Source organism: Phalacrocorax carbo, chromosome 1 (genome assembly GCF_963921805.1).
Source record: "Phalacrocorax carbo chromosome 1, bPhaCar2.1, whole genome shotgun sequence".
Classification (NCBI taxonomy): Eukaryota; Metazoa; Chordata; class Aves; order Suliformes; family Phalacrocoracidae; genus Phalacrocorax; species Phalacrocorax carbo.
Window position 1 is genome coordinate 85,286,176 of NC_087513.1, and position 26,576 is coordinate 85,312,751.

Consider the following 26,576-nt stretch of genomic DNA (forward strand, 5'->3'; position numbering starts at 1 on the left):
AAAGTCCTGAGTGCAGTGAGCTAGCATATCTTAGGCAATTTTGGAAAGGGATAAAGGTGCTGGTGAATGAAGACAGCTCTCTGACTGGATGCAGAGGTAGGGATCAAGGTTTAGGTGGAAGCAGAAGGTGTGTGATAGCTGCAGTCACTGCCTGTGGAGGCCATTCTTTAGCTACATGGAGGCAAGTTAGTATCTACTGTAGTCAGTCCAGCCGTATTGGCCAAAATTGCAAATGTAAAATATGAGTAACTACAAATTTTAGGTTATAGTATTTTTTTCCAATTATCTTTTCATTAGCAAGGCGGGGAAGATGTGAATCATGTTTAATCACTGCAGATCATCTTTGCTTGCAGTATGCTGTATGAGTTCATTTTGCTCTTTTTCTTCTGGAAGTAGAAGTAGCATGGAGCAGAACGAGAGTTTCAAAGCATGATCCTTTCTCTGTATCTGCTGTCCCTCCTGGAAGTAACAGCATGAGATTATAGGTTTGTGTAGTTTTTAGTTTTTTTCATTAAACAATACAAAAATAATCACTGCAGAGAGATCTTTCCTCCTAAGTTACTATGGATTCCACTCCATAGTTCTTCGGCTGCCTTTTCTGTCATGTGAGTTGAACTGGGCAGGTGAGTCTCTTCCTTATTGGTTCTCATTACACTTTTCTCTGTCTCCTTTAAACTCTTTTCTCAGGTTTCTTACTCAGAGGAAACCTGCCTATTCTCATTTCACTTCTGAACATCTCAAACAAGACATAGTCTAGTGTCAAGAACTTTCCATTCATTCTTCTCTGTATACCCACAATCCTGTATGTGGCGAAAGATCTGGCAGTGGGGCAGCCAAAAACACAGGGATCGATACAGATATTTTAATTTGCATATGTTTAAGGGAAATCACAGAATGGCTGAACTTGGAAGAGATCTCTGGAGGACATCTTCTCAAACCCTCCCTGCTTAAGCAGGGTCACCTCCAGCAGGACTACATCCTGACCACTTTTTAATTTCTTCAAGGAGGGAGACTCCATAAGCCCGCTGGGTAAGCTGCTCCAGTGCTTGCTCGCCCCCATGGTAAAAAGTGTTGTTTCCTTGTGTTCAGAGGGAATCTCCTGTGTTTCAATTTGTGCCCGTAGTCTCTGGGCCTGTCACTGGGCACCACTGAAAAGAGCCTGTCTCTGTCCTCTCTGCATCTCCCCTTCAAGTATTTGTGCACACTGAGGAGATCCCTGCAAGCCTTCTCTTCTCCAGGCTGAACAGTCCTAGCTCTTTCAGCCTCTCCTCCTACGAGATATGCTCCAGTACCTTCATCATTTTTGTGGCCCTTTGCTGGATTCTCTCCAGTATGTCCATGACTCTTTTATACTGGGTAGCCCAGAACTGGACACAGGACTCCAGGTGTGACCTCACAGAGCTGAGTAATGGCGAAATGATATATCTCAATGGAGATTTTAACTTGCTGTTTGTACCGCTCTTTCATCTGTTTCTTTTGGTCACTGAGGAGGAACATTGATAGCCAAAATGAAAGAAATTCCACCTCTTCTGCCAGAAGGGAATGAACATGTGAGGACTGAAATTTGTTTTGTTGGTGGAACAGCTGCAGTGGAATTTTATTTGCCAGATCACTCAGCTTTAGTGGAGTGCTTATAAATGAGCCTATGTGGCTGCTTCACGCTCTGCTTATGTTAAATACAGGACAAGGGAGTATTGGACCTGGAGACATTTGGAGGGGGAGATATGTTTACATTAAGTCTGTTACTTCCCTCTCAACGGCAACTGTATCACAAAATCACTTCAGAAGCAGGCCAGGTTCCTTCTTAATTGTGGTAGGCTTTTTTTTTGTCTGCTGCTTGTATTGGAAGTTTTTCTCAGAAGCCTACTGCTTTAGTTGGTGGAAGCATTCTTATTTAATCCTGTAATTTAGCATGAAGTCACTTGTTTTCATGCTGACATTGCTCTTCAGCATAAATAAACAATTCTTCATTCACTGACTTTTACAGTTCTGGGATGACATTCAAGAATAGATGCTGCCTCAATGAGTGAGAGAGAGAATAGATAGCAAGAAAGCACCTAAATGTGACGGCACAAAAAGTGTAGCAAACTGGGCAGTGCTAGGTGAGACAGCAGTAACCTGCCTTTGCATATGGTGCAGGCTGTTATGGCAGGCACAGTGCATGGATGAAGAAATTAGATTTTGTGAGGCAAATACGAAAGAACAGCTGTAAGTATTTGATCTCTAGTATTTGTTATGAGTACCTTTTCCAAAGTGTTGTTTCTGTAGTACTGTACTATATCTGTGGTATGAGTAGATAACATTGTTAACCATTAGCAGACACCATGTCTCTATACAATGATTTGTATTCTTGCTGTGTTGATTGGTTGGCTGGTTTTTGTAAGCAGCTCTTGAATGATTCTGGTCACTTGGAGTGACTGTCCACAGCATTAATGAAACCTTGCATGGCCTTTTAAGCAATAGACTTGCTTTGCCTTATAGAAACTGGCATTCTTTACTGAGGTGGCAGTGCTACTCGCATCTTCATTCCATTACATAAAACCTACAACACTGCACTTTTGCTTAATACCTTTGTCTAACTCATCAACAGTGTGCCATCCCTGCAGTTCTCATCCCTGCATCTCCAGGCTCAACAGCAAGCTGCCAGTAGACCTCAAAGCACCATGTTAAAAATAAATGTTTATTTTTAACACGACCATGTTTATTTTAAAATAAATTCTATTTACTAAATAGCAGGCAAATTCTTCTTCCTTCACAGCTTTGTCTAGCTTTCCATATGATTTGCAATTGGGCTAGAGATTAATCTACCTGAATTCTAATAACACTACCCTTGTAGGGTAAATATGTTCTTGCACTGCATGGGCAAAGTCTGTATCCTCTACAGATTTCCTTTAGCATCACATTGACTGCAGGCATTATCATTATCTGTTCATTTTCACTATTGTGACTAGCAGCAAGGTCAATGTCCCACTTGATTTCAGGCCCTAGTACTAAATGAAGAAAAAGAACCATTCTCCAGTGTCTACTTTAACAAGTGGAATGAATGTCCATTAGTTCTAAGCCTTGACAAAAGCTTGAGAAGGGGTTTGATGCAAGAAAAAGTGGTTGAGATAAAATAACTTGTAAGAAAACAAAGATGTTCACATTTAGTCCAACATTCTCAAATTTGAAACAAATAAAGGAAGATCCCTGAAAGTGGTAAATTTTGGTTGAATGACTATGCAGTGAGTTGGATTAGAACTTCCAATTCATAATACTTATAGTTTCAGTATAGGTGCATTTGCAAAGAAATGTGAAAATTATATTCTGCATCTGTGGCTCTTAGCAGAGCCTTAAACTGAATGAAAGGGATATAATTCATAAAATGGACAAAATCTTACCTACTTTTTTGTCCAGGACAGAGTAGATGAAGTAATGTAACAAGTTGAAAGCTGATGGGATTCCACAGATGTTATTGGCTGTTATGTCTGGACTGCAGCTATAACCTTTTCAGCTTTGTTAAGATGTGCATACCTGCAGTCCCACAGTATACATCAAAAATTCTACAAACTGGGTTCTGAAAACCCAAAGCAAAGCAAATTGAACACACATGAGAAGTAGATAAGCAAGCTACTCTGTTCTTCTGAAGTTATTTGTTGCATCATTTGATGCATCAGTGGCTACTCAGCACGCATTTGGGTTAAAAACGTTTCCAAGTAATTGTTATTGGAGGTGGAAACCTGTAAGTGCAGTAAGTAATAACGAGATGGGCTAATTCTGCAGCTTCTGGTGTGGTGTTCCATTTTGGAACATTCATTAGATACCCTAATTAACAACTGTATACAATATGCTCATAAACATTTTTCTTTTTTTATATAACTTCTTGCTATCCACAATCCTTTGGATTGTTCTGCTTATGGTAATCACTAGGACAGTTCTTCTCTTGAGTGTGTCCCTTGTGTCTTTTGACATTCATCTGGGGTCTATCTGATAGTTTCCCATTCCCTGTAAATGTTCTTTATTGTGAAGTTAACTAACTAAATGTCAGTCCACAAATGAACTTTCATCTGAGCTTGTTAGTCCATAAAATCTAAAAGAGCTGTATCTATTTATGTAGAAAATTAGCTTTAGAAAACTTACATAAAGCTTACCTAAAGATTGTAAAAGCTTTATTCTAGCACTTCAATGTAAGATCCAAGCACCTTCTGTTAGGTAATTCAGCATAGCATCTTTGCCAAACCTATACACCCATATTGTTAAGTTATTATCTTTTTATTTTCTTTCCCTTTAGGGTGGATTTCCATCCTTGTTTCAGTTTTCTGCCTAGGCATGTTCCTATGCATTTGCAGATTAAATTTTACTAAATTAAGAGGCTTTTATCCATTATTGAGAAGTTTCCAGACCTACAGGAAAACAATAGGGCTGCCAATCTGAGTGCCGCCTTCTAATTTTGATGCAAAATCAGCCATGGTAGCTTATATTACTTTAAGCAATGAAACTGTTGAAAGCAACAGAAAAAAATCCATTTTTGTGGCTGTGTTGAGTGGGGAGAAGGAGGTGTGGATAATACCTGTAACTGTTATGGCTATTCCCAGTCAGATCACATGACAATGCTTTTTGGCTTTTCTAATGCTAAAGCTCTTTGAGTGAGAAATGAGAAGACAATTATTTCAGATGGCCAAAGCTGTCTCTGGACGGGTTTTCTTTCATTTGCCAGTGAATCAGTTTAAAAACCTATTGTATATAATAAACTGTTTTGAAATTTTAACTTTAACAATGCATGCTCCATAAAGCAACAAAACCAGTGGTAGTTACTCTATGTAATAACTTCTCCCTACAGCAGCAGCATGAGCTAATGTAAATAGCATTGCATTGTTTCTGAAATCTGAATTAATGAGTTTTCTGCTTTTGCCTCTCTCATTTTCCTCCTCTTAGCCTGTCCCCTTGGTTTCTTTAAAGTATCTGTGGGAGATGACCCCTGCCATCTATGCCCTGCCCACAGCCACGCTCCACTGCCAGGTTCCAGTGAATGTGCGTGTCAGAACCACTACTATCGATCTGCTTTGGACAGTTCTGATGCTCCCTGCACTGGTAAGTATTCGGATGGAGTGTTTGAAAGCAAAAAGTGCAGTTAATGAGTCTGAATGATTCAGGGGAGTTGCAGTTCACCTCTTCTCATGCCTTCTGAAATTACTCAACACTTCCCTTTGCTCCTCCAGTTGGCTACAGGATATATTCCCTCACTGAATGTAGATGAGAAGGCAGAAGTGTTCCCACATGCTTTTTACAATGTTGATACATTGGTGAAACTGAGTTTTGAGAATACTGGAGTGTTGCAATACTAGATGCTCAGAAATGAAATTGTAAAATTTTAGATGACTCATGGAGCCTTAAATAAGTCCATTGCATGTATGCATAAGGTGCAGTTTTTAATGAGAGAATAATATACTAATTTCCTGTGAAATGCTAAAGTCATTTCATACACAGGTAAACATTGTTCATTGAAGGAGTTAACCAATATTTTCTTCCCTTTATTACTGGAAGTATGAAGACCATATTCATTGCACAGAATTAAAATTCTGCAGATTTTATTTATGGGAAAAGAATTAATTTTTTCATTGGCTTATCTGTTGTTCTCATCAGTTATGACTTCTTAGAGTGATTGATTATGAACATTAATAGGTCAAGAAAAAATCATTAGAGGCAGAAAATTAAGTAGGGTTAGTGATTAGCATTCAAAAATCTAGTTTAAATAATATATGAAACATCACCCTTGAATTTTGTGGAAGCGACAGGGAAAAAAATTAACTTCCTAAAGTATCTTGGAAACACTTTATGGCTCTGAAGTTAAACACTCAGAAATTAGGAAATGTGATTGTGGTTTTTTTCTGTAATCCCTTGCTTCCTATACTGCACAGAGCCCATCTTCAGCAGCATCAAGCAATCTTTACTTCACAGGGATTATTTTTCCTGAGCAGTTGCCTATCCTTTGCATTGACTGTGATAACAGTCCTTAGGGGAAACTAGTATGTGGTCATGCAGTTAAATACTATACTACAATGCAAATGCTGAGTGGCCCAGTTAAGATCACAAAAGAAAATTAAATTCTGACGTTTCCTGATGTACAAATGCTTCATCTTGTCAGTAATACATTTTCGAACAGTCTTCTGTGTGTAATTTTTCAGCATAATTTATTTTTTTTAACAACACTGGAAATGTGAGTCCCCAAGGAAATAGAGCTATTGGAAATACTGAGATGGTCCAGCAATGAACGAGACTGCAGACGGAGAGATCTCCCACAAAAACCTCATCCACCTGTACTAATAGAGGGTGTCATCCTTTATATTAAGCAGCATTAGACAGAGGCTAAGGCTTGCCCATAGTTTTCATCAATATTTGTTGACTATACAGTAATCATGAGAATGAGGATTCCTGGATTTCATTAGTGTCTTCAGAGGGAAATGTTCTGTAAGTCATGTTTCCCTTGCCCCTTCCTGTTACTAAGCTTAGCCTCTCTGTCCCTGCCCTTCCAGCCTTGCTTTGTGGCTATGCCTAGGTTTAGCAGTGTAACACTGCTACTTATTTTTACTTGCCTGAGCTTTTCACTGAGCTCCAGTGTCTTGTCCCATTCTCATTCCCATGCCATCTTCTCACCCTCTGCATTTTCCTCCTTTTCTTCACTGTCTCTGTTCCAGCAGGGAAAGTGTTGGATGCATAGAATGAGCAATTTTTTCAGCTGTCAGAGTTTACTCCCGATGCCATTCAGGAATCTGGCTGGCAGCAGGAATAATCATAGGGAAAGTGGTGTTCAGTTCCTGCAATAGATGGAACAGGTTAACTGAAGACAGTTCAGAGATATGAGGTGCCAAAGGAGGGAATTAGAGGTCTCGGTAGAGACAAATCTTAATCTAAAAAGTTAAAATTTAATTTAGTTAATTTTTAAAAATACAACAATATTTCAATTATAAAATATATATAAGTAAAGATTTTGTATAATTATATGCAAATATAAATATACAGTTAATATAGTAAATAGTATTTGTAGGAAATATATTAAAATATATAATTTTTAAAAGTTAAAAAAGTTAAATCTAAAAAAACTTTAAAAAATATCTAAGCTGGTGCAAAATTTAAATTTCAAAGGCTTGGATTTTCCCTAAACACTGGCTGCTTTTTATGGAAAAGTAAAAGTCACACCCTTGAAACAAAGATCCTTCTTGTTAATTCTTGTTAATTTTCTTTCTCTAGAATGTGGTAGTACAGTTGCTTCTTTGTGTATATAAATCTATGTTTGATGTGGCAAAGAATATGTTTTTCTCTAGCCTTTTTCAGACAAAGAACCAGGGAAGAGTGAGAAGAAAAGGCAACTTGTTCTTCTGTTCTTTTCCCCCTGCTTTGTCTTCTCTCCTCTGCCACCTCTCTCCCATTCTTTCATGAGATTTTGATCTCTCATTCTGTCTTCTAGGCATCCCCTCTGCTCCCCGTGACCTTAGCTATGAAATTGTTGGCTCCAATGTGCTCCTGACCTGGCGCCTCCCCAAGGACCTGGGTGGCCGCAAGGATGTTTTCTTCAACGTCATCTGCAAAGTATGCCCATCAGGGTCCTCAGGGCCATGTGTGCGCTGTGGGGACAGCGTACAATTTGAACCACGCCAAGTAGGCCTGACAGAAAGCCGCGTGCAAGTCTCCAACCTCTTGACTCGTGTGCAGTACACCTTTGAGATCCAGGCTGTCAACTTGGTGACTGAATTGAGTTCAGAAACACCCCACTATGCCACCATCAATGTTAGCACCAGCCAGTCAGGTGAGGAGACCCCTGCATCTGAGTCTGAAAATTTACATTTCTGTCTCTCATTTGATTTGCTTTCATCTTTTGAATCCTGGAGCTTCCTCTTCTTACTTGTGTGTTGTGCCTTTTTTTGTCTTGCCCTGCTAGTTCCATGATTTCACTTCTGCCCTTCTCATTCCTGCTTTGTCTGAATATGCTTTCCTTCATTCCCTCTTTGAAGAAAAACTGAGTTTAGCAGCTGATGTGGTTCTGTATGGAGAAGTGTTGCTGGGGCAGAAGGTGCCCTGGAGATGGCAATGGGAGATACAGTTCTGTGGGTCAGACAAAGCATGTTGGTTCATTGAGCAAGACAGGGGACACAGGGTTTGATAGGGATTTTGTGAGCATCAGCTTGCCACAGCAGCTCTTAGAGAACATTTCTTCATTTCCTCTTCAACTTATCTCCTACTCTTCTGTTCATCTTCTTATACTTCAATCACTTTCTAGCATTTTTCACCTGTTCACTTTTCTTTTTTGTCTTTCTGTGTTTTGAGATACTCTGTTTTTCCATCCTTTCTTGTTCCTATATACCACCTCATTTCAGTTCATACTGCAGTGCACTTTAACAAGTGGTATTGAGTGTTTCATCAAATCTGTCCACGTTTGCCTTGCTGCATAGCAAACTAAGGAAGTGGAAAATAGAGAGACAGATACGCACTGTCTAAAGATGAAGATACGATTAAAGATACAGATAGGCGCTGTACGACAAGAAAGAATGTATACAATGATATTTACTCCTCACCTAATTATACATGACCCTGGGATGGCATGTGTTAATCCTGTGCAGTCCTGTGTGCCATGAAAGTATATGAAAACTACAGTTTTTTACAATTCCGGGACAGGTATAAAACGGAATTTTGACAAAGGATCCAGAAGCAGAATCACCATTCCTATTTTACTGAAATTACTGTGGGTTCTTTCACATGCCATGTATTTTCTTCTGTCTTGTTCTTGCCTTTTCAACCTTGCTGTTCTGAAAAGTGGGCTTGGAATATTATTCTCCTGTCAATGGCAAGCAAAGATTATTTATTTTTGCCTTTTACATGGTGGAAATATTAAAATGTGTTGTACAGATGTATCAAAGGTGTTGTGGTCCTTGTAACTAAGAACTAAACCGCAGGGATGACTAACAAAAGTACTAATGGCTTGTGTGGGCAGTCAAAGGAAAGAAGAGATTAAAGTGTTGAAGAGTGGTCAGACTGATCGATAGCATATGGAAGGCATATATACATGGAGGAAAATAGAGAGCAGCACCAAGCAAATTTTGATTTTCTGTAAATCACAGACTCACAGAATCACAGGTTAGAAGGGACCTCAGGGGTCATCTAGTCCAACCTTTCTAGGAAGAGCACAGTCCAGACAAGATGGCCCAGCACCCTGTCCAGACGACTCTAAAATATCATACACAAGAACTGGAGCTGGAGAGAGCCACATGCGTACAGGCATACAGTTCTGCTAAATGTCAACAATAAGAGACTAGGCATATGTTGTTCTTTACAAGCATGTATAAGCTGGTATGGAGAGGAATTGTACATGGCTTGTTTAAGAGGATAAAGTGAGGAGTAATGTGATGAAGAGGAGAAAGAGGGGGAACAATTTGAACTGAGTGACAGAAAATGTCTGTAAACATTCAGAGATGTGTAAATGGCAGACTCTAAGAAATCCCTAATGAGATTCCACAGTGTAGTTGTGGCAATCCCTGCAAAAACAGACTTTGGTAAAGCTCAAGACAAATGCTGCAAAACCAGATGTGGCATCATGATCTTGGTTCAATCACATAATTTCTGCTTCTATTATGTGGAAAGAAAGGCAATATATATGCACCCCAAGCAATTTTCTGCTGTTAGCAGACGCCAGGGATTTGACAACGTCTGTTTCTTCCCTTTGAAACATTTTCTGACAGGCACTGAGTAGCAGAACGTGTATAGAATACCTGGTCCCCTTAAAAGGCTGGCTCCAAGTGGGTGATCAGTTTTTATTTACAGTAAAAGATAGTGCTGGGTAATTTGTGTGGTAATTCCAGGCAGCTCCTTTGGCTTCTGCTGGAGACAGGTGGCTGTTCTACTGACAACCTGAAGAGTTCTCTTTCTTTATGCTTCTCATCCTAGCCTTCATCTATATCTGAGGTAATTTGAGTAGCTTCTTCCTTCTCCTGCCTGGAATCACCAAATCTATCCTCTTCTTTTGCTTCTGTTTGACTTTTCTGACCATTCCTATTCCTCTAGGTGCCTTGATGTCTCTGAGTGTGTTGGCTATCTCGTATGTCTCTATCTGTGCCTCTTGTGCACTGAAGCAGTTTCAGGGGAGGCCAACTTTCTTAAACAGCAGTGCATACTGAATGGCTTCTTTTTGTGTTTGGTTTTTTTTCCCTTGCTCTTCTTCAAGATCATTAGGAGTGAGCTTGAGATGAGCTGCCCTCGATTCATAGTGACAGCTCATACTAACGAGGCCCTGCTTCCTCCACCACGTGACCTGCCTCATCCATACCCCCTCCCTTTGATCCCTTCAGCAGCTTTTCACTTTAGCGTGGCTTATTGTTGTTGTGTTATTGTAATGATTATATTATTACTATTACTATTATTATACAAGCAGAGATGGACAGTTCAGGATCTTATCTTCTGATAGAGACAAGGAAGGGACAGGAAGGCATGAAGGGTATTAAGAAAGCAAAGTTGAGAATGATCAGCTTTCAGAATAAATGGCCATAGCAAAAATTTTCTCTCCATTGAATTAAAGGTGAACAAAGAAAGACTCCAGCCCTGGCAGTTTCTGAATATTCTGCTTAGTCATACATCAGTCAGAGGTCCCTCGCTTCTTCCAGTTGCTGATCCAGAAAAATCCTCTTCCCCACCCTCTACTCCTTTGTCAGATGTATTTAGGCAATATTCTGTGCTAGTACAGCTCTACTTTTCTTTTTCTTTTTCCCCTGCTGCCTATTTGCTCTTCACCTTTGCCTCCAGAACACTGTTCATCTAAGAGTTTGCTTATCCCTAACAGTCTGCTAGCCCTGCTTCAAAGTATGATAGGATCCTTTGGTTACACAGTCACATTTTTCTGTGGTAGCCTGATTATGATCCTACTCTTCATTGATTATGTGTTTGAAGACAGAATAAGAAGAGCCGACACTGAAAAACTTACTTTAATATACTAAGACTTCTATAGCAAAAAGCATCTGAAACCTTTTTGGATAGTAATAGTGTGACATGCAAATATGATATGGAAATTACCAGAAGGAAGAACTATTCAGAGATGAGACAGGAGAGAAGGGAGTTGCTTTCAGCTCAGGTTTGAAGCACTGAGGGTGCCTAAATACCTAGTGTCAAGATATATAGAAAGGTGTTGGGAGGCTCTTCCAGATAGCATTAACTGCATGAGGAAAGGCTGTTATGTAATTGTAGCAGAGTTATGCTTCTTTACAGAATCTGACACAAAGAAAGCAAAGAACTTAAATTCCAGCTATATTATTAAAAAAATTTAATCTGACTAAAGTTTTAATTATTATTTTAACACCTTCAGATGTACTTATCAGGGTAAACAAATATCTCTTCTCATGTCTCAGGACAGAAGTCAGGTTTTCATTTAAAGGATTGTAAAAAAAACTTTCTCTGTGCACATCTGTAACTACCTGTCCTTTTTTCCCCCCTGTACCTTCCATTGAAGCATGTAGTAATGTCTGTTGCCAGAGACACGCTACTGAACTTATTTATTCAGGCAGTTGTTACATTCCTGGAAAGAAGAGGAAGGGATAAAGAGAGCAGAGCCTCAAATGTTGGAGCAAATCTATGCAGACTTTTCAAAGCAATTAGATTTTTTTTAACTGAATCCAGACATTATGAGAGCTAATGGAGATATGTGACGGTAAAGGTTATGTGACCAGGTTGACTTGTACCTGTGAAAATATTTGTAGCAACCTTCTACATCAGTTGAATTTGGAGCAGTGGGACCTGGCAATACCAAAACTCTGTAGAACTGCAGAAATGAAAGCTAGACAGTCTGAAGGTTTGTGTAAGAGGCTGAGTGGGGACAAGGACAGTTATGGGTAGTGCCAGGAAACTTAAGAGGACCTGACAGAAGATTTTCAGGTGAAATGATGTGAGAAGAGGAAAAGAATTAAATGCCAAGTATGATTATGAGATTATGAAGGGAAATGGATGAGTTGCTTGGAGTTGTTTGCTTTTCCAAAGAGAGACAAAGGAGTCCAGTAGAGTTAGTTGTCAAGAGCAGGGATACAGGCAAGGCATTTTCTTGATCAAAACAGCAAAGGAATAAAAAGAGAGCTGTCAAAAGCTACATACTACTGTGTTTATCCAGCCTAAAACCAGCAGGTAAAGCAAGTGGAGTGTGAGCTCTGTGTTCATTGTCCTCTGAATGGACTACATTCATTTTCAAAGTAACAAGCCATTTGTTTGTTTATTTATGATATAATTGCCAACCCTGAGCACTCACCAAAGGTCCCTAAGAATTTAAATGTATTGTTTTCTTCTTACATAAGACCAATTAAAATACTCTTAAGGTTTAATTTTGCCCTTAGTGACATTTGTGAACTTGCTCTCTTCAGCAGATTGGCCCAGTTATGACTAGGACTTAATAAAAATTTCTATGGCTACTCCATAAAAAGAAACTATTTCAGTTTCTCTCTTTACAGTGCCCTATCTCTGCAGCATGAGCTGAGAATAAATGTGCTTGTTTTCACATTTCAGGTTTCAGCAACTGTTTAAATGAAGACAGCAACTTTTTGAGCAAGTAGAAATAGGAGGTGCATAGTAAAACATGGCACCTTGCGGCATAAAGGATTTTTTTCTGTTTATTACACATGACTGGAACCCATACACAAAAAGTAGTAATAATAGAGGAAGGGAAGTGAAAATAACAACTAATTTGCCTTTCTAAAGCATTCTTCATCACAGGAAGTAAAGTACAAGGTTATGACAGAAGACAACCCAAGATACTTTTAAAGGATTTTCAGGTATTTAGAGAAAGGGTCAGAACAAAATTGAAGTCTATGAAAAAGACATAGGACATTTTCAAGATAAAGGTATTAAACACAGTAAGAAGGGAAATTCTACACTGTATGCAGATTGATCTTCCATGAAGGTGATATGTGAGAAGATATGTGGAAAATTCTAGGGTCTTCATGACATTTGCTTAGAGTTTGAGGATAATAGGATACCTGAAGAGGTAACAAAGGAGAAACAAGAATGTGAGAGTGGTAGATTTGCGGCTAGCATTAGAGAATATAGAAGCATATTAGTGAATGTTAGAGGCATAGCTGAGGTTGATCAGACCATGTGAAATATAATGAGAGACACGAGATGCTTTCAGAAACTTTTGGGGTGAGACAGAAGTGGAAGAAAACCCAGAAATAACTAGAAAGAACACACAGGCCCTGGCAGGGTTTAATTTGAATCCCAGTTAAGTGATGACCTATGAGCAAGTTGTCTGAACACCAGTTGTAGTCCACAGATGTCTAGTCAGTACTGCTGAGTGATTCAACTGTCTGGTCAGAATCAGAAAATGGCTAACCTTAGAAGAGACCTCTGGTGGACATCTTCTCAAACCCCGCTGCTCGAGCAGGGTCACCTTGAGCAAGTTGCCTACTACCATGTCTAGACCACTTTTGAATATCTCCAAAGGGGAGACTCAACAAGCCCTCTGGGTAAGCTGCTCCAGTGCTTGCTCGCCCTCATAGTAAAAAGTGTTGTTTCCTCGTGTTCAGAGGGAATCTCCTGTGTTTCAATTTGTGCCCATAGCTTCTGGGCCTGTCACTAGGCACCACTGAAAAACGCCTGTCTCTGTCCTCTCTGCATCCCCCCTTCAAGTATTTGTGCACATTGAGAAGATCCCTGCAAGCCTTCTCTTCTCCAGGCTGAACAGTCCTAGCTATCTCAGGTACCCCTCCTATGAGGGTATGACTCTCTTGTACTGGGGAGCCCAGAACTGAACACAGGACTCCAAGTGTGGCCTCACAAGAGCTGAGTAATGGGGAAAGATCACCTCCCTCGACCTGCCGGCATAATTTCCTCCTAATGCAGCCAAGCATACCATTGGTCTTTGCACCAAGGGCACATTGCGGGCTCCTGTTCAACTTGCATCCATCAGGACCCCAAAGACACTTCCTGCAATGTTCCTTTCCAGGTGGTCAGCTCCCAGCATATACTGTTTCATGGGATTATTCCTCCCCAGGTGCAGGACTCTGCACTTCCCCTTGCTGAACTTCATGAGGCTCCTGTCTGCCTGTTTCTCTAGCCTGTTGAGGCACCTCTGGATGGCAGCAAAACCCACCGGTGTATTAGTGTCTCCTCCCAATTTTCTATCATCAGCAAACTTGCTGAGGGTACACTGTGACCCATCATCTATGTCACTAGTGAAGATGTTGAACAGTATTGGACCCAGTATTGACCCCTGGGGTACATCACTAGGTGCTGGCCTCCGTCTAGGCTTCATTCAACCAGTCACCACCCTCTGGGCTCAGTTGTTCAGGCAGTTTTCAATTAATCTCACTGTCTGCTCATCTGGCCTATACTTCATCAGGTTGTCTATGCAGATATTATGGGAGACAGCTGTCCTCCATGAGGATATTATGGGAGATGGTGTTGAAAGCCTTACTGAAGTCAAGGTGTTCAATATCCACTGCTCTCCCCTCATCCACCAAGCCAGTAATTTCATCATAGAAGGTTGGTCAAGCCTGAGTTCCCCTTTGAGAATCCATGCTGGCTACTCACAATTACCTTCTTGTCTTCCATGTGCATTGAAAAGGTTTCCAAGATTAGTTGTTACGCCATCTCCCAGGGATCAAGGTGAGGCTGAGCTGCCTGCATTTCCCTGGGTCCTTTTTCTTGCCCTTCATGAAGATGAGTGACATTTGGTTTCCTGTAGTCCTGAGGCACTTCTCTCAGTCACCACAATCATTCAAAGATTATCAAGAGTGGCATCAAAATGACATCAGTCAGCTCCCTCATGGGTGCATCCCATCAGGGCCCATGGAATTATGTAGGTCCAGTTTGCTTAAATATTCTCTCACCTGATCTTCTACCAGGAAGATCTTCCTTACTCCAGAATTTCCCCCAGTCTCTGGGACCTGGAGTACCTAAAGGTCAGTCCTGGTAGTAAAGACTGATGTGAAGAAAATATTCAGTACCTCAGCCTTTTCCATGTCCTGTGTCACCAGGTCCCCTGTGCCACCCAGCAGTGGGCCCACATTTCCTCTAGTCTTTCATTAGCCACTTATGTATTTAGAGAAGCCCTTCTTGCTTTTGACATCCCTTGCCAGATGTGATTCTAGGTAGACTTTGGCTTTCCTAACCATGTCTCTGCATGATTGGACAGTGCCTCTATGTTCCTCCCACGTTACCTGTCCCTCTTTCCACCTTCTGTATACTTCCTTTTTATAGAATCATAGAATCATGAAGGTTGGAAAGGACTGCCAGGATCAAGTCCAGCCGTCAACCCAACATACACCGTGCCCTGACATGCCACGTCTACATGTTTTTTGAACGCCTCCAGGATGGTGACTCCACCACCTTTCAGCAGACCTTTTCCAATGCTTGACCACTCTTTCAGTAAAGAAATTTTTCCTAATACCCAGCCTGAACCTCCCCTGACGCAACTTGAGGCCATTTCCTCTCCTCCTATCACTAGTAACTTGGGGGAAGAGACCAACACCCACCACACTACAACCTCCTTTCAGGTAGTTGTAGAGAGGGATAAGGTCTCCCCTCAGCCTCCTCTTCTCCAGACTGAACAACCCCAGCTCCCTCAGCCACTCCTCATAAGACTTGTTCTCCAGACCCTTCACCAGCTTTGTTGCCCTTCTCTCCAGCACCTCAATGTCCTTCTTGTACTGAGGGGTCCAAAACTGAACATGGTATTCAAAGTGTGGCCTCACCAGTGCTGAGTGTGGGCACACAATCACTTCCCTACTCCTGCTGGCCACACTGTTCCTGATACAAGCCAGGATGCTGTTGGCCTTCTTGGTCATCTGGGCACACTGCCAGCTCATGTTCAGCTGTCTCAGCCAGCACCCCCACATCCTTCACCGCTGCTCTTGGCATTATTTGCCTGAATTCCTGCTTCTTGGTATGGACCACTTTTGCATCTGGATGAGGTAATCTTTGCTCATTAACTAGTTTTTGGGGGGCCACTCTTCCCTCCAGGGCCTTATCCCATGGGGCTTCTCCAAGCAGATCCCCAAAAGGGATTCACATCTGCTCTCCTGAAGTCCAGTGTTGTGAGCTTGATTTTTGCCCTGCTCACTCCTCTCAGGATCTTAAACTCCACCATTTGCTGGTCACTGCAGCCAAGACTGCCTTCAGCCTTCACATCACCAGTGAACCCTTCCTTGTTTGTGAGCATGAGGTCCAGCAGGGCACCTCCCCTCATTGCCTTATTCATTGCTTGGGTCAGGAAGTAGTCACTGATGCTTTCCAGGAACTTCCTGGATTGCTTATGCCCTGCTGTGTTGCTCCTCAGCAAATACTAGGGTGGTTGAAGTCCCCCTTGAGGATCAGTGCCTCCAAACATGAGGCTACTTAGATCTGTCAGCTCTCAGCTCCATTCAGTTTTTCACATATAAGCATCTAAGGCCATCTGAGACAGCCTGGTGTAGCCAAGATGTCTACTCAGGGCTAACTGATATGACATAGGAACAGTAGAAGACCTAGCACCTACTGGAATGCCATCTGGAGAGAACAGATACCACGGGCTGCTCAAACATATGGGCAACTGAATTTTTTCTTGGGTCTATGCTTTAGAGTGAGCCAAATTGCTCATTAGGTTCCACTGATTGTATTGACTGGGGATGGGTTTCAGCTGCCTATCATTGGTATCTGCACCGAATATGGGCTTAATGTCACATGCCGGAGGTGTTCATGTGAGAATGGCACTTGCCTGTGCTTTGCACAAGTAGGGCTCACTGTCTGTTAAACTAGTCTCTCTTGATATTTTTTATTTACAGGGAGTCTTCTTAGCTCCTTTCTGTCTGTGATGTGGTAACTTAACATTTTAGGGTTGTTTTTTTGCATAGAATACCAATTAGCCATCACAGTCGGTGGCTTTTTTTTTTTTTGTACTTGAATCATCTTGTAAAAATGATACATCTTGGTCTAAGCAGATACTACAGTCAAGGACATCAGCTTTATTACAAAACAGCAGAAACCTACCAAACACTAGTAACTCAGAGAATGTAGCATTTTCAAGGTACTCAAAATATCTTAAATCCACCCATGTGCTACCAGAAAAAAAATTTTCCCACCATGTAGAAGAGTTGCAACTGACAGCCCACAAAAACTAGAATCCAGGAGCTTATTTGAACTGGTACTTGGACTGCTTTACAGTTTTAATTAGGTTTTATATGTGCAAGAATTTTCCATACATTTACTATTTTATAAATAGTATTCTAAAAATACTAAAAGCAGTCCTTTTTCAGTCTTTCTTAGAGATCTGATCTCACAACACGTTGTTTGCACGCAGTGAATAATTAGAATAGGAATAGGAATAGGAATAGGAGAAGAGAAGAGAAGAGAAGAGAAAAGAGAAGAGAAGAGAAGAGAAGAGAAGAGAAGAGAAGAGAAGAGAAGAGAAGAGAAGAGAAGAGAAGAGAAGAGAAGAGAAGAGAAGAGAAGAGAAGAGAAGAGAAGAGTTCAGTTGGAAGGGACCTACAACTATCACCCAGTCCAGCTGCCCACATTGAATTGAACCAGGCCATATGATTTCAGCTGTCATTAGACATAGACCTAGCATGTCTCCATTTATAAACTCCATGTGAAAAGAGCAAAATGAATAAAAATGACAAAACAACATAGAACTGGACACCTGTATACATAAAATCTTTGAAAGCAATGTTCTGTTATAAACATTTTTAATAGTCAGCATGCATACAAAGGAAAATACTCATCTAGCACTTCTGTGGCAACAGAGGTAGGGTAGTTTGGGTGTAGTCTCAAGACATAAAACCTTGAACTTTATATTTCCCAATTTATTAACACTGGGAGAGTGACTTTGTCATACGCTTCTGACAGGAAATATGTACTTATTCCACCCACAAACACGTTCACATTTCATATCGCCTTAGTATGAAAATTTTCAAAGGAGAAATCTAGATATCTCTTTTACTTGAAATAGCTGGAAAGCTCCCTGGCCAGTGTTTCCTAAGATTTGTCCTTAAAAGAGAGGCAAACACATGTATCAGAATCTGAACTCTGTCTCAGAGAGGTAGATTAAAGACAACCTGTCTTTTCTTGATTCATAGCTTTTTTATTACTGAGCATTTTTACTGGTTTAGGTTTTTGCATTAAGTAGTATCTGCTTATTAGGTGCATTAAGTAGTATCTGCTTATTAGGTACATATCACTGAAATGACTATTTTTAATACAGCAGACTGCATTATCCTGCGCACACCCCCCCGCCGCCACCACCTGGTTACCCTGAGTGATAGACATATCTGGATAATAGGGACTTTCTAGAATGCTGTAGTGCATGGTCAAGAGATACCCACAGTGTAACTCTGGGTAAAGCCACTCTAGTGATTTTTTTTCTTATCTTTCCCAGTATTTCTAATTCCACTTGTAACTTGCTTCTGCAAACTGCCCATCTGAGTAGAGTACCATTTATCATCATTGTTCTCATGCAGATTTTGCTGTGCCTAAATGCACTATGCACAGCGTGAGCTGAGGTCTTTGTACTGTTGGCAAAAGGTAACCTGTTAATGGGTAGCCGAAAATTGATAGTATATATTAACATTAGAATAGATAAGTTTTAACTAAAATACACATCAAATGTTGCTATTTGACTTTTAGTATTCCTTCCAGTTAGGGGAAAAATTGTGAATTGGAAAGAAAGGAAAAATGTGGGAAGAATAACTATTGGGGGTGGAAAGGAGAGGAATGAAAAGAGGTGGGGAATGGAGGGCCGATTTAACTCTGATCACTCTGAAAAATCTTCCAAACTAAAAGGAAGTGGACTCTTCCTGGCAGTGTAGCTTTGCATTTAGGTCTGTGCCTCTCCCTGTTTGTGCTTTATGTGCCATCAGAAGGAAGTTAACCTTTCACAACATCAAAATATAGTGGAATCTGTCTTGATCAAATGTTAACTGACCAGTTACCCCATAGTCCTCACGTTATCATTTGAATAGTGTTCTTCATTTGTGTCTGGAATGCTAAATATGGCCTTTCTTCATTGCTGCTGTCTTCCATCCTTGTCGCAATATAGTCATTAGCAGGTGAATTAGTTGTGCAGTCTTGTTTGAACGACAATCGTAAGAAATTAATAAGGATGAGAGAAAAAATGTTATTGTTTACATTTTTAAGTAGTTCCCTCTGGCCTGAGCTGTTCGGGGCCCATTTGAATTGTGTCTTTCAGAATAATTGTAACTTGTTCTTAAAAACAATCTTTTTATCTTTTTCACAATTATGAAGGAAGAAGATGGTATTCTGCAGTTTTTGATCATTTGCCTGATGTCTCTGCTTCATTCCTCACATCAAGGAAATTTATATCTATTGTGTAAAACCAGTGGAGTTAGGTGGCAAATTTTCGTTGATGTACTTTTTCTGGAAAATTTAAATGTGCTGAAAATGTTGCTTTCATTGGGTAAATGAGGGTTCTTTAGCTGCCTACCTTGAGGTTTCTTGGCATTCTGCTTGAAGAGAGAAAGCAAAACTTGAGAAGAGCTTTGTGGATAGACAGCTGGCAGGCTGGCTGAAAGATCATCCTCCTATTGAAGGAAAGGAAAACTATCCTGAAATTTTTGCCTGGAGTCTCTTCCTAAGAAGAAATGCATATTCTTTGAGCTTTTGCCTGAACTTGGAGTGTGTGCGTGTGTTCGTGTACATGTTTGTAAATTCATGGATTTTGTTTGTAGAAGTGGATTTTCATTCTCAAGAAAGTTTCATGTGCAAGTGGCTTTAGCAACCATTCATCTCCCTTCATTCTCTGGGAACATTTTTAGGAACAAACTAGTTCAGGAAAGGGTCTGCTGTTAAAGAAGTTCTCTACTTCTGTTGTCTGCAGAACATGTGAATGGTGTCTCTAGGAGAACAAAAAATGAAAAGCAAAACTACCCCAAATCATAGCTTGGATCATTTCTCATTGCAATCTAATTTTAGTTCAGTGAAGTGTTTGAAGTCATTCATCATATTATCTTCAAGATAATATTTTGTTTCCTTGCTACTGATTTAATGAGTTGCAGGTTAGTGCAAAGCAATGGCAGTTACACAAGTCTCAAAGTCTTGAACTGAACTTCAGAGTTTTAGAATAGCCCAAGAAAAGATTTCTAAAATTGGTAGACACAAGTTCTTGCTTGATTTCTGGTTGAGATTCATGCACCCAAAGCCCTCCTTTATGTTTGATGTCCCAATCCTTGCTTTGTACATAAAGGGAAGTTGACATTTTCTCACAGTAATTAATATCTGACACAGACTATAAGTACTTAATACCATAATGGAATCAAGAGAGCTAACAGCTCTGCCAGGCTGGCCTGTTCACCAAAAGACAGAAATTTAGCAAGCCATGTAAGAACAAACAGAAAAACTGCATGTGAAGCTTCCAGACATACACACTTAATAGTGACCTTGAGGTGGTTGTTCCAGGCAGTAGTACTGGTTAGAAGCCCATTCAGACTGCTCTTCTATGGTTCAGTGGCCCACAGAGGGCCTGAGAGTCTCAAATACAGTGGTAGATTTGACATCTAGGCAACAGTCCTGATAGGAATTGGCCTGAGATCCAGGAGCTAGTCTGAACACCAGCCTGCTTTACAGAGGGATCTGGACAGGCTGGAGGCTGGATTGATGGGCTGAGCCCAGCTGCATGGGGTTCAACAAGGCTAAGTGACAGGTCACAACAACCCCATGCAATGCTAAAGGCCTGGGGAAGAGTGGCTGGAAAGCTGCCTGTCAGGAAAGGACCTGGGTGTCCTGGTTGACAGACAGCTGAATATGAGCCAGCAGTGTGCCCAGGTGGCCAAAAGGCCAACAGCATCCTGGCTTGTATCAGAAATAGTGAGGCCAACACAACTAGGGAAGTGATTGTCCCTTTGTACTCAGCACTGGTGTGAGGCCACACCTCTAGTGCTATGTTCAGTTTTGGGCCCCTCACTATGTTTTCCCAAAAAGCAGGTTCATTTGCCTGGTGTGCAAAATGCCAAACTACGCACAGAGCAGAGTTATTTTATTAATTTCATTTTTGCGCAAAGACAGGTGCTAGGTGGTAACTCCACAAATTTAGCACACTGCACCAAGAAACTACACGGCACTTATACAGTTAAATGTGTCAGTCACAGCTAATGTTCATGACTTCCATCTAATAATTGGATAATTTCTTTCTCATTTCAACTTAAAGGTACAGCTCTCTTTAAATATACCACACATGCTCACAGAGTAAGGGCCTTATTTGGGGGCAGGAGGGATATGTTCGTGGCCTATGGGCATGATTTGCAGTATTACAATGAGGATAGGTAAGTTAAAAAACACTTATTTTAAGTTCTTATCAACATCCCGATTAGTTGTTCTCTTTGACTATATACTTTATCACCCTGTTCTCAGTGTCTTCTGAGGTGGGATGTTCCCTTCTATCAGTCTCTCAGCTCTCTTCAAGTTTATAGTTGGAAAACAAATACTTCCCTATCTCTCAGTTCTCCTCTTTGGCCGCCAAATTCTGTTTTGCAAGGGTCACATGGTTCATTGTTATTACTTACAAGAAAATTCTATTTTCTTTGGGATATCAACTACATGAAAGACATTGAAGTGCTGAAGTGTGTCCAAAGAAGGGTAACAAAGCTGGAGAAGTGTCTAGAGCACAAGTCTTCGGAGTAGCTGAGGGAACTGGAGTTATTTAGCCTGGAGAAGAGAAGGCTCAGGGGAGACCTTATTGCTCCCTACAACTACCTGAAAGGAGGTTGTAGCGAAGTGGGTGTTGGTCTCAAGTAGCAAGTAATAGGACAAGAGGAAATGGCCTCAAGTTGCACCAGGGGAGATTTAGGTTGGATATTAGGAAAAATTTCTTCACCAAAAGGATTGTCAAGCATTGGAACAGGATGCCCAGGAAAGTGGTTGAGTCACCATCCCTGGAGGTATTTAGAAGACATTTAGATGTGGTACTTAGGGACGTGGTTTAGTGGTGGTTTTGGCAGTGCTATGTTAATGGTTGGACTTGATGATCTTAAAGGTCTTTTCCAACTCAAACGATTCTATGATTCTATATCAGGCTATGAAAATGAGATACTTTCTATGATCTGCAACTGTACTGGGACCACTGAACTGAGGAATGCTTCAAAGTCTGTTCCTTAATGCATCAGTGTTCTCATCTGCCTCCATCTTCTGGTTTGCAACAGTGATCTGGTAGTGAAAGGCCTCCATTACACTGATAGCCCATGCTTGATTTTTTTTGCCAGGCAAATAATTATAATCTGTGGGAGAAGCAGAAGAGAGGTAGTGTGCGCTGTTTTTGCTCTGACCACTATCACATATTTTGTCCAACTGTGATCCTTGAACAAGGCAGTGGCACTGAAAACCTTGTTATCTTGCATGTGAAAATTGCAAATTTGAAGATCAGAATAATGTTCCAGCTACAATGTGTATCATTTCATAATTCCTGTGCATGATCAGTTGGATGTGACTTTTTAAATTTTCTTTCTGTCCAAGTCATCAGTGACTGTATCTCCTAGTATAGTAGAATTGTGCCTGGATTTATTCTGGTTATTTTATACAGTATTTCATAATGCAAATTAAAGGAAGAGTTGTCCTAACTTATTAATTCATCATAATGAATATTCAATTCTAGTTAATTGTTAAGCTTATCTCTTTGCAATCTCTCCTTCTTCTCTTTTATTCCAGTCCCCTCTGCTGTCCCAATGATGCATCAGGTGAGTCGTACTACCAGTAGCATCACACTATCATGGCCTCAGCCAGATCAGCCCAATGGGATCATAATGGATTATCAGTTACGCTACTTTGACAAGGTGAGCAGAAAGTGATACAGTGGTGATTGTTGTATAGCTGTTACGCAAAAGAGAACAGGGAGATCTGCCTGAGAGATGCACCACTGGGTCAGGATATATAAGGTGGAGAAAATGATTCAATTATGAGGGAAGAACAAACTGTAGCAAAACCAGAGGTTCATAATATACACTTCATCTAACATGAGTTCAACTGCATTTCCCAACTTGGAACCATCTAGGGATGATGCAGGCAAAAAAAGAGAAGACACTTGCAGCTAAGGTAAAAAGTTATGGCTAACAACCTAATAAGTTTAGCACCAGCTGACACAGGTAACAGTGGAAGGAGCTAAAGTTTTCAAATGTGTATATGGGAATCGGGCTCACTGCAACATTCTGTCATGTGTTTGTGGAGGGAAGTCCTGTGTCCCTATTTATGCCTGGATGGACATCTCTAAGAAATTTTGGGAGGAGGAATGCACTCTTTCATTCACTAAGTGGCAGATATCAGTTACTATTTATGTGCTGGAATTATAGGGTGGCAAATATAAAGTTGTTGTCCATTCACATCCTTCATGACTCCTAATCAAACTGATTTGAAGGGAAGAGGTACACAGGGCTGTTCAGACAAGCTCCCATTCCATATTCTTGAGCTTTCACATAAATACTTTTCCAGGATCATGCAGGGCTACTGTTTTTCTAGCAGTAAAGGGGCCTGCTGTTTGTAATAACGTGTCTAGCAGCTCCCTGAATAAAGCATTTCAGGTGTTCTTGCTCTAATTCTCCTAGGAGAATACATGAGTTTGGACCTTGTAGAAAGCAAAATTTCAGGACAGGTTAGGGCTTTTTTTATGGATGTGCTTAGCAAGAAACCACAGGGCAAAGTAGTTTTGTCTCTCAGTTCTGTTTAGGTCAGGACTGAGGGTCTTTGGCAGAGCTTTGTGAGAAACCCAGTTATAAGGGAATGAAAAGCAGCAATGAGCAGCAACAAGTAGTGTGCAAGGAAGTCAGATCTGGACTATCAGCCATGTTTGGGAGGCTCTGTAACAGAGTCAAAGAATATTGGGCTGACATGGAACTAGCATTCCTTGAGGAGAGCCAGTGGTGTGGGCAGAAGTCTCACATTCCTTTTTGGTCACTGACATTCACAGGCAGAAGATGAGGATAATTCATTTACCTTAACTAGTGAAACCAACATGGCCACCGTATCAAATCTGAGCCCAGGCAAGATCTATGCCTTCCAAGTACGAGCTAGAACAGCAGTGGGCTATGGCCCATACAGTGGAAAGATGTATTTCCAGGCTTTAATGGAAGGTAAGTGCTACCATTTTGTACTCAGATCCGCACATGACCATCTTTCACCTGTGTGTATCCCTGAGTGTATTAGCTTATCCTCTGAGGACGCTATCCAACACTCCTACACAACTTGTATTTCTGTATATCATAATTTGCATATGCAGATTTGTTCACTCAAAGATGCTTCATGCTGTCAGAGTGTATTGTTTATACTCCCTTAGCCTTTGCTACTGCCATATTCCCCAGTCCCACTCCTTGTTGCCTCTGGCCAGCAGGATAACATAACCAGCTCTTAAAATACATAACACTATACGCTGCTGTAGTTTGGTCTCCAGCTGTCACAGGATATCTTACAGTTGAATACTCTATGAAAGTTTTAAAGACAGGTGGGACAAGGGCATATACACAGAAGCTTGCCTTCCAGCAGTATCACCATCCATTCATGCAGAGTAACATATTATCATGTGATACGCTTTGGTCTGGATCAAAGAGTATATGTCATCTACAGTCTAAATTAATAGGGACAATGGGATCAAAGCCCAGATGTAGAGCTAGCCTATACTCAAGTGGCTAGTCAGGTGTCAGTGGACCAGGGGAAGGAAAAGTGGATTCAGAGGGAGCACTGGCTTTTCAAAAGTAGGAAGGCAGGCACTGGAGGAGCACAGTGACTGAAGGGGTAAAGGGGTAACCAAGTCAAGCATTTGTTGAACTGTCAGGACTAGCCTGGGAAGCAAAGGGCTGGTAGGAATGGAATTATGGGTGACACCTAGTTGAGTAGAAAGGAAACCCTTAACAGTTCCTGTCCTCTGCATTTGTGTGTGTGTATGCATGTGTCTTCCTTGCTAGGGGAGCGCTCGGAGATGGTGCAGGACCGACTGCCGCTTATCGTGGGCTCAGCGCTTGGTGGTCTAGCCTTCTTGGTAATTGCTGCCATTGCCATCCTTGCCATCATCTTCAAGAGGTGAATTCTTTGACCTGCTCATGTGCCAGTGCCTGCACTGCAGACAGTGGAACTTTCTTACCCCTGCTACATAACCCCATCCCAAGGGAAACAGCCCAATCTACATGTATCCACATGTCCTTGAGATGCCATTTTCTAATTAAGGAAAGATCTTGCCTCAGTGCTCCTACCTAAGAAGCCTCTCCTTTGGTAAACTGCTCAAATACTTAGCTGATATTTGGCTAGTTGGCAAGAAGAACACAAGAGAAGCATTTTAAAGCTGGTGCACAAAAGGTATTTAAATGCATCACTGTAAAGAAGGGACTGTAATTTGCATTTTAGGCAAGCAAGTGGAGTATTAAACAATGAGGTGAAGAAGGACTGGTGGAATAAATGTTTAGATCCACTGATTTAGAAGGTGCTAAATACCCTTTAATCAAAAACCAAAATACAATAGCTCATTTGCTGAAGAATAAAAGCTGTACAACCCCAATGGTTCCATGGAACATTGATTCATAAAATATAGGTTAAAGAAGGCAAATACCACTTCCCATTTTGGGAAGAAAAAAGGGCAGATAAGTCAATATAGAGATAATCTGTTATGGCAAAAAAGAAGGACAGAAATTTTAAAAAGAAGAAGAGAGAAGTAAGGTTTGCTAGCAGAGCTGTGTAGAGGTACAAAAGTAAACAATGGGGGTTTGTTATCTGAGGAAAAGACACAGTCATTACCCACTCCTTGAATTTACTGGGGTCTGAAATTAATCCCTTAGATTGTCAGTAATGGTTTTCTGTATCTTTGCTCTATTCTGCCTCTGCACAAAAGGGACTTTTTAGCTTTTTCTGCAGATCTAAAAAAATGTATAAACTACTTAACTTGAAAAAGTGACATCTAGTTTTAGTTATTTCTTTTTTGTTCTCTTCTCTTTTCTACATTTGTGTTTTCCTTCTGTGTATATTCTCTTTTAATATTTTTCTTTCTGGAAAGAAAAGAATTATCAAACATTGTTACCTTTGCATTGTTCCTTCCTTTTGTAGCTTTGAACTGTTAAAAATAGAATTTCTTGTTACAGCTGGAAATGTGATATGATATGCACAACTGAATAAAGCATATATTTTTCTAAAAAAATAAACCAAACCCAGAATAAATTAATATTACCAAAACTGTGTTGGGGAAAGACATTAATAGGTTTCTGTAAATGTATCTACGTAAAAGGAAATGTCATAGGAAATAGATTAATTTATGCTTGAAGGCTCATGTGCAATTAATAGAGAGTGGTTCAGAAAAAGTGGAGGTACAAAATTTGTGTTTTAAATTTGTCCTTGGTAAGAAAAATAAGTTTGAAGATGTAGGAAATGAGAAACACTACATGAAATGAGGAGTTCTTTAAAGGGTTGAATATATGTTGAGTCAAATGCTATAATTTTGACTTGTTTTTGTACATTTTTGGTACACATTGTCCAGGCAGTATACAATGTGAAACACTTACCTATTTTAGCTAGTTGGTTTTTTTAATTATGGAAAACAGTTAGTATGTCAGATAACCTATAAAAAAACATGAATGTAGACCTGACTTTCAGATGCAGTAGCAGAGTTAGAGCTCTTAGGTACA

The 26,576-nt window shown here is 40.6% G+C and overlaps 1 protein-coding gene across 7 annotated transcripts in view; it reads left to right on the forward strand.

Moving 5' to 3' along the window:
* Nucleotides 1-26,576, forward strand: part of LOC104051584 (ephrin type-B receptor 5) — a 75,435-nt gene that overhangs the window by 40,957 nt on the left and 7,902 nt on the right. For 6 of the 7 annotated variants that reach the window (XM_064463672.1, XM_064463698.1, XM_064463664.1 and 3 more), the window contains 5 exons: nucleotides 4,915-5,070; nucleotides 7,445-7,783; nucleotides 22,630-22,754; nucleotides 23,882-24,044; nucleotides 24,873-24,987. In XM_064463672.1, coding sequence (XP_064319742.1) covers nucleotides 4,915-5,070; nucleotides 7,445-7,783; nucleotides 22,630-22,754; nucleotides 23,882-24,044; nucleotides 24,873-24,987 — 898 coding nt within the window. The remainder of the gene's footprint in view (nucleotides 1-4,914; nucleotides 5,071-7,444; nucleotides 7,784-22,629; nucleotides 22,755-23,881; nucleotides 24,045-24,872; nucleotides 24,988-26,576) is intronic. The other variant, XM_064463716.1, reaches the window with a different exon arrangement.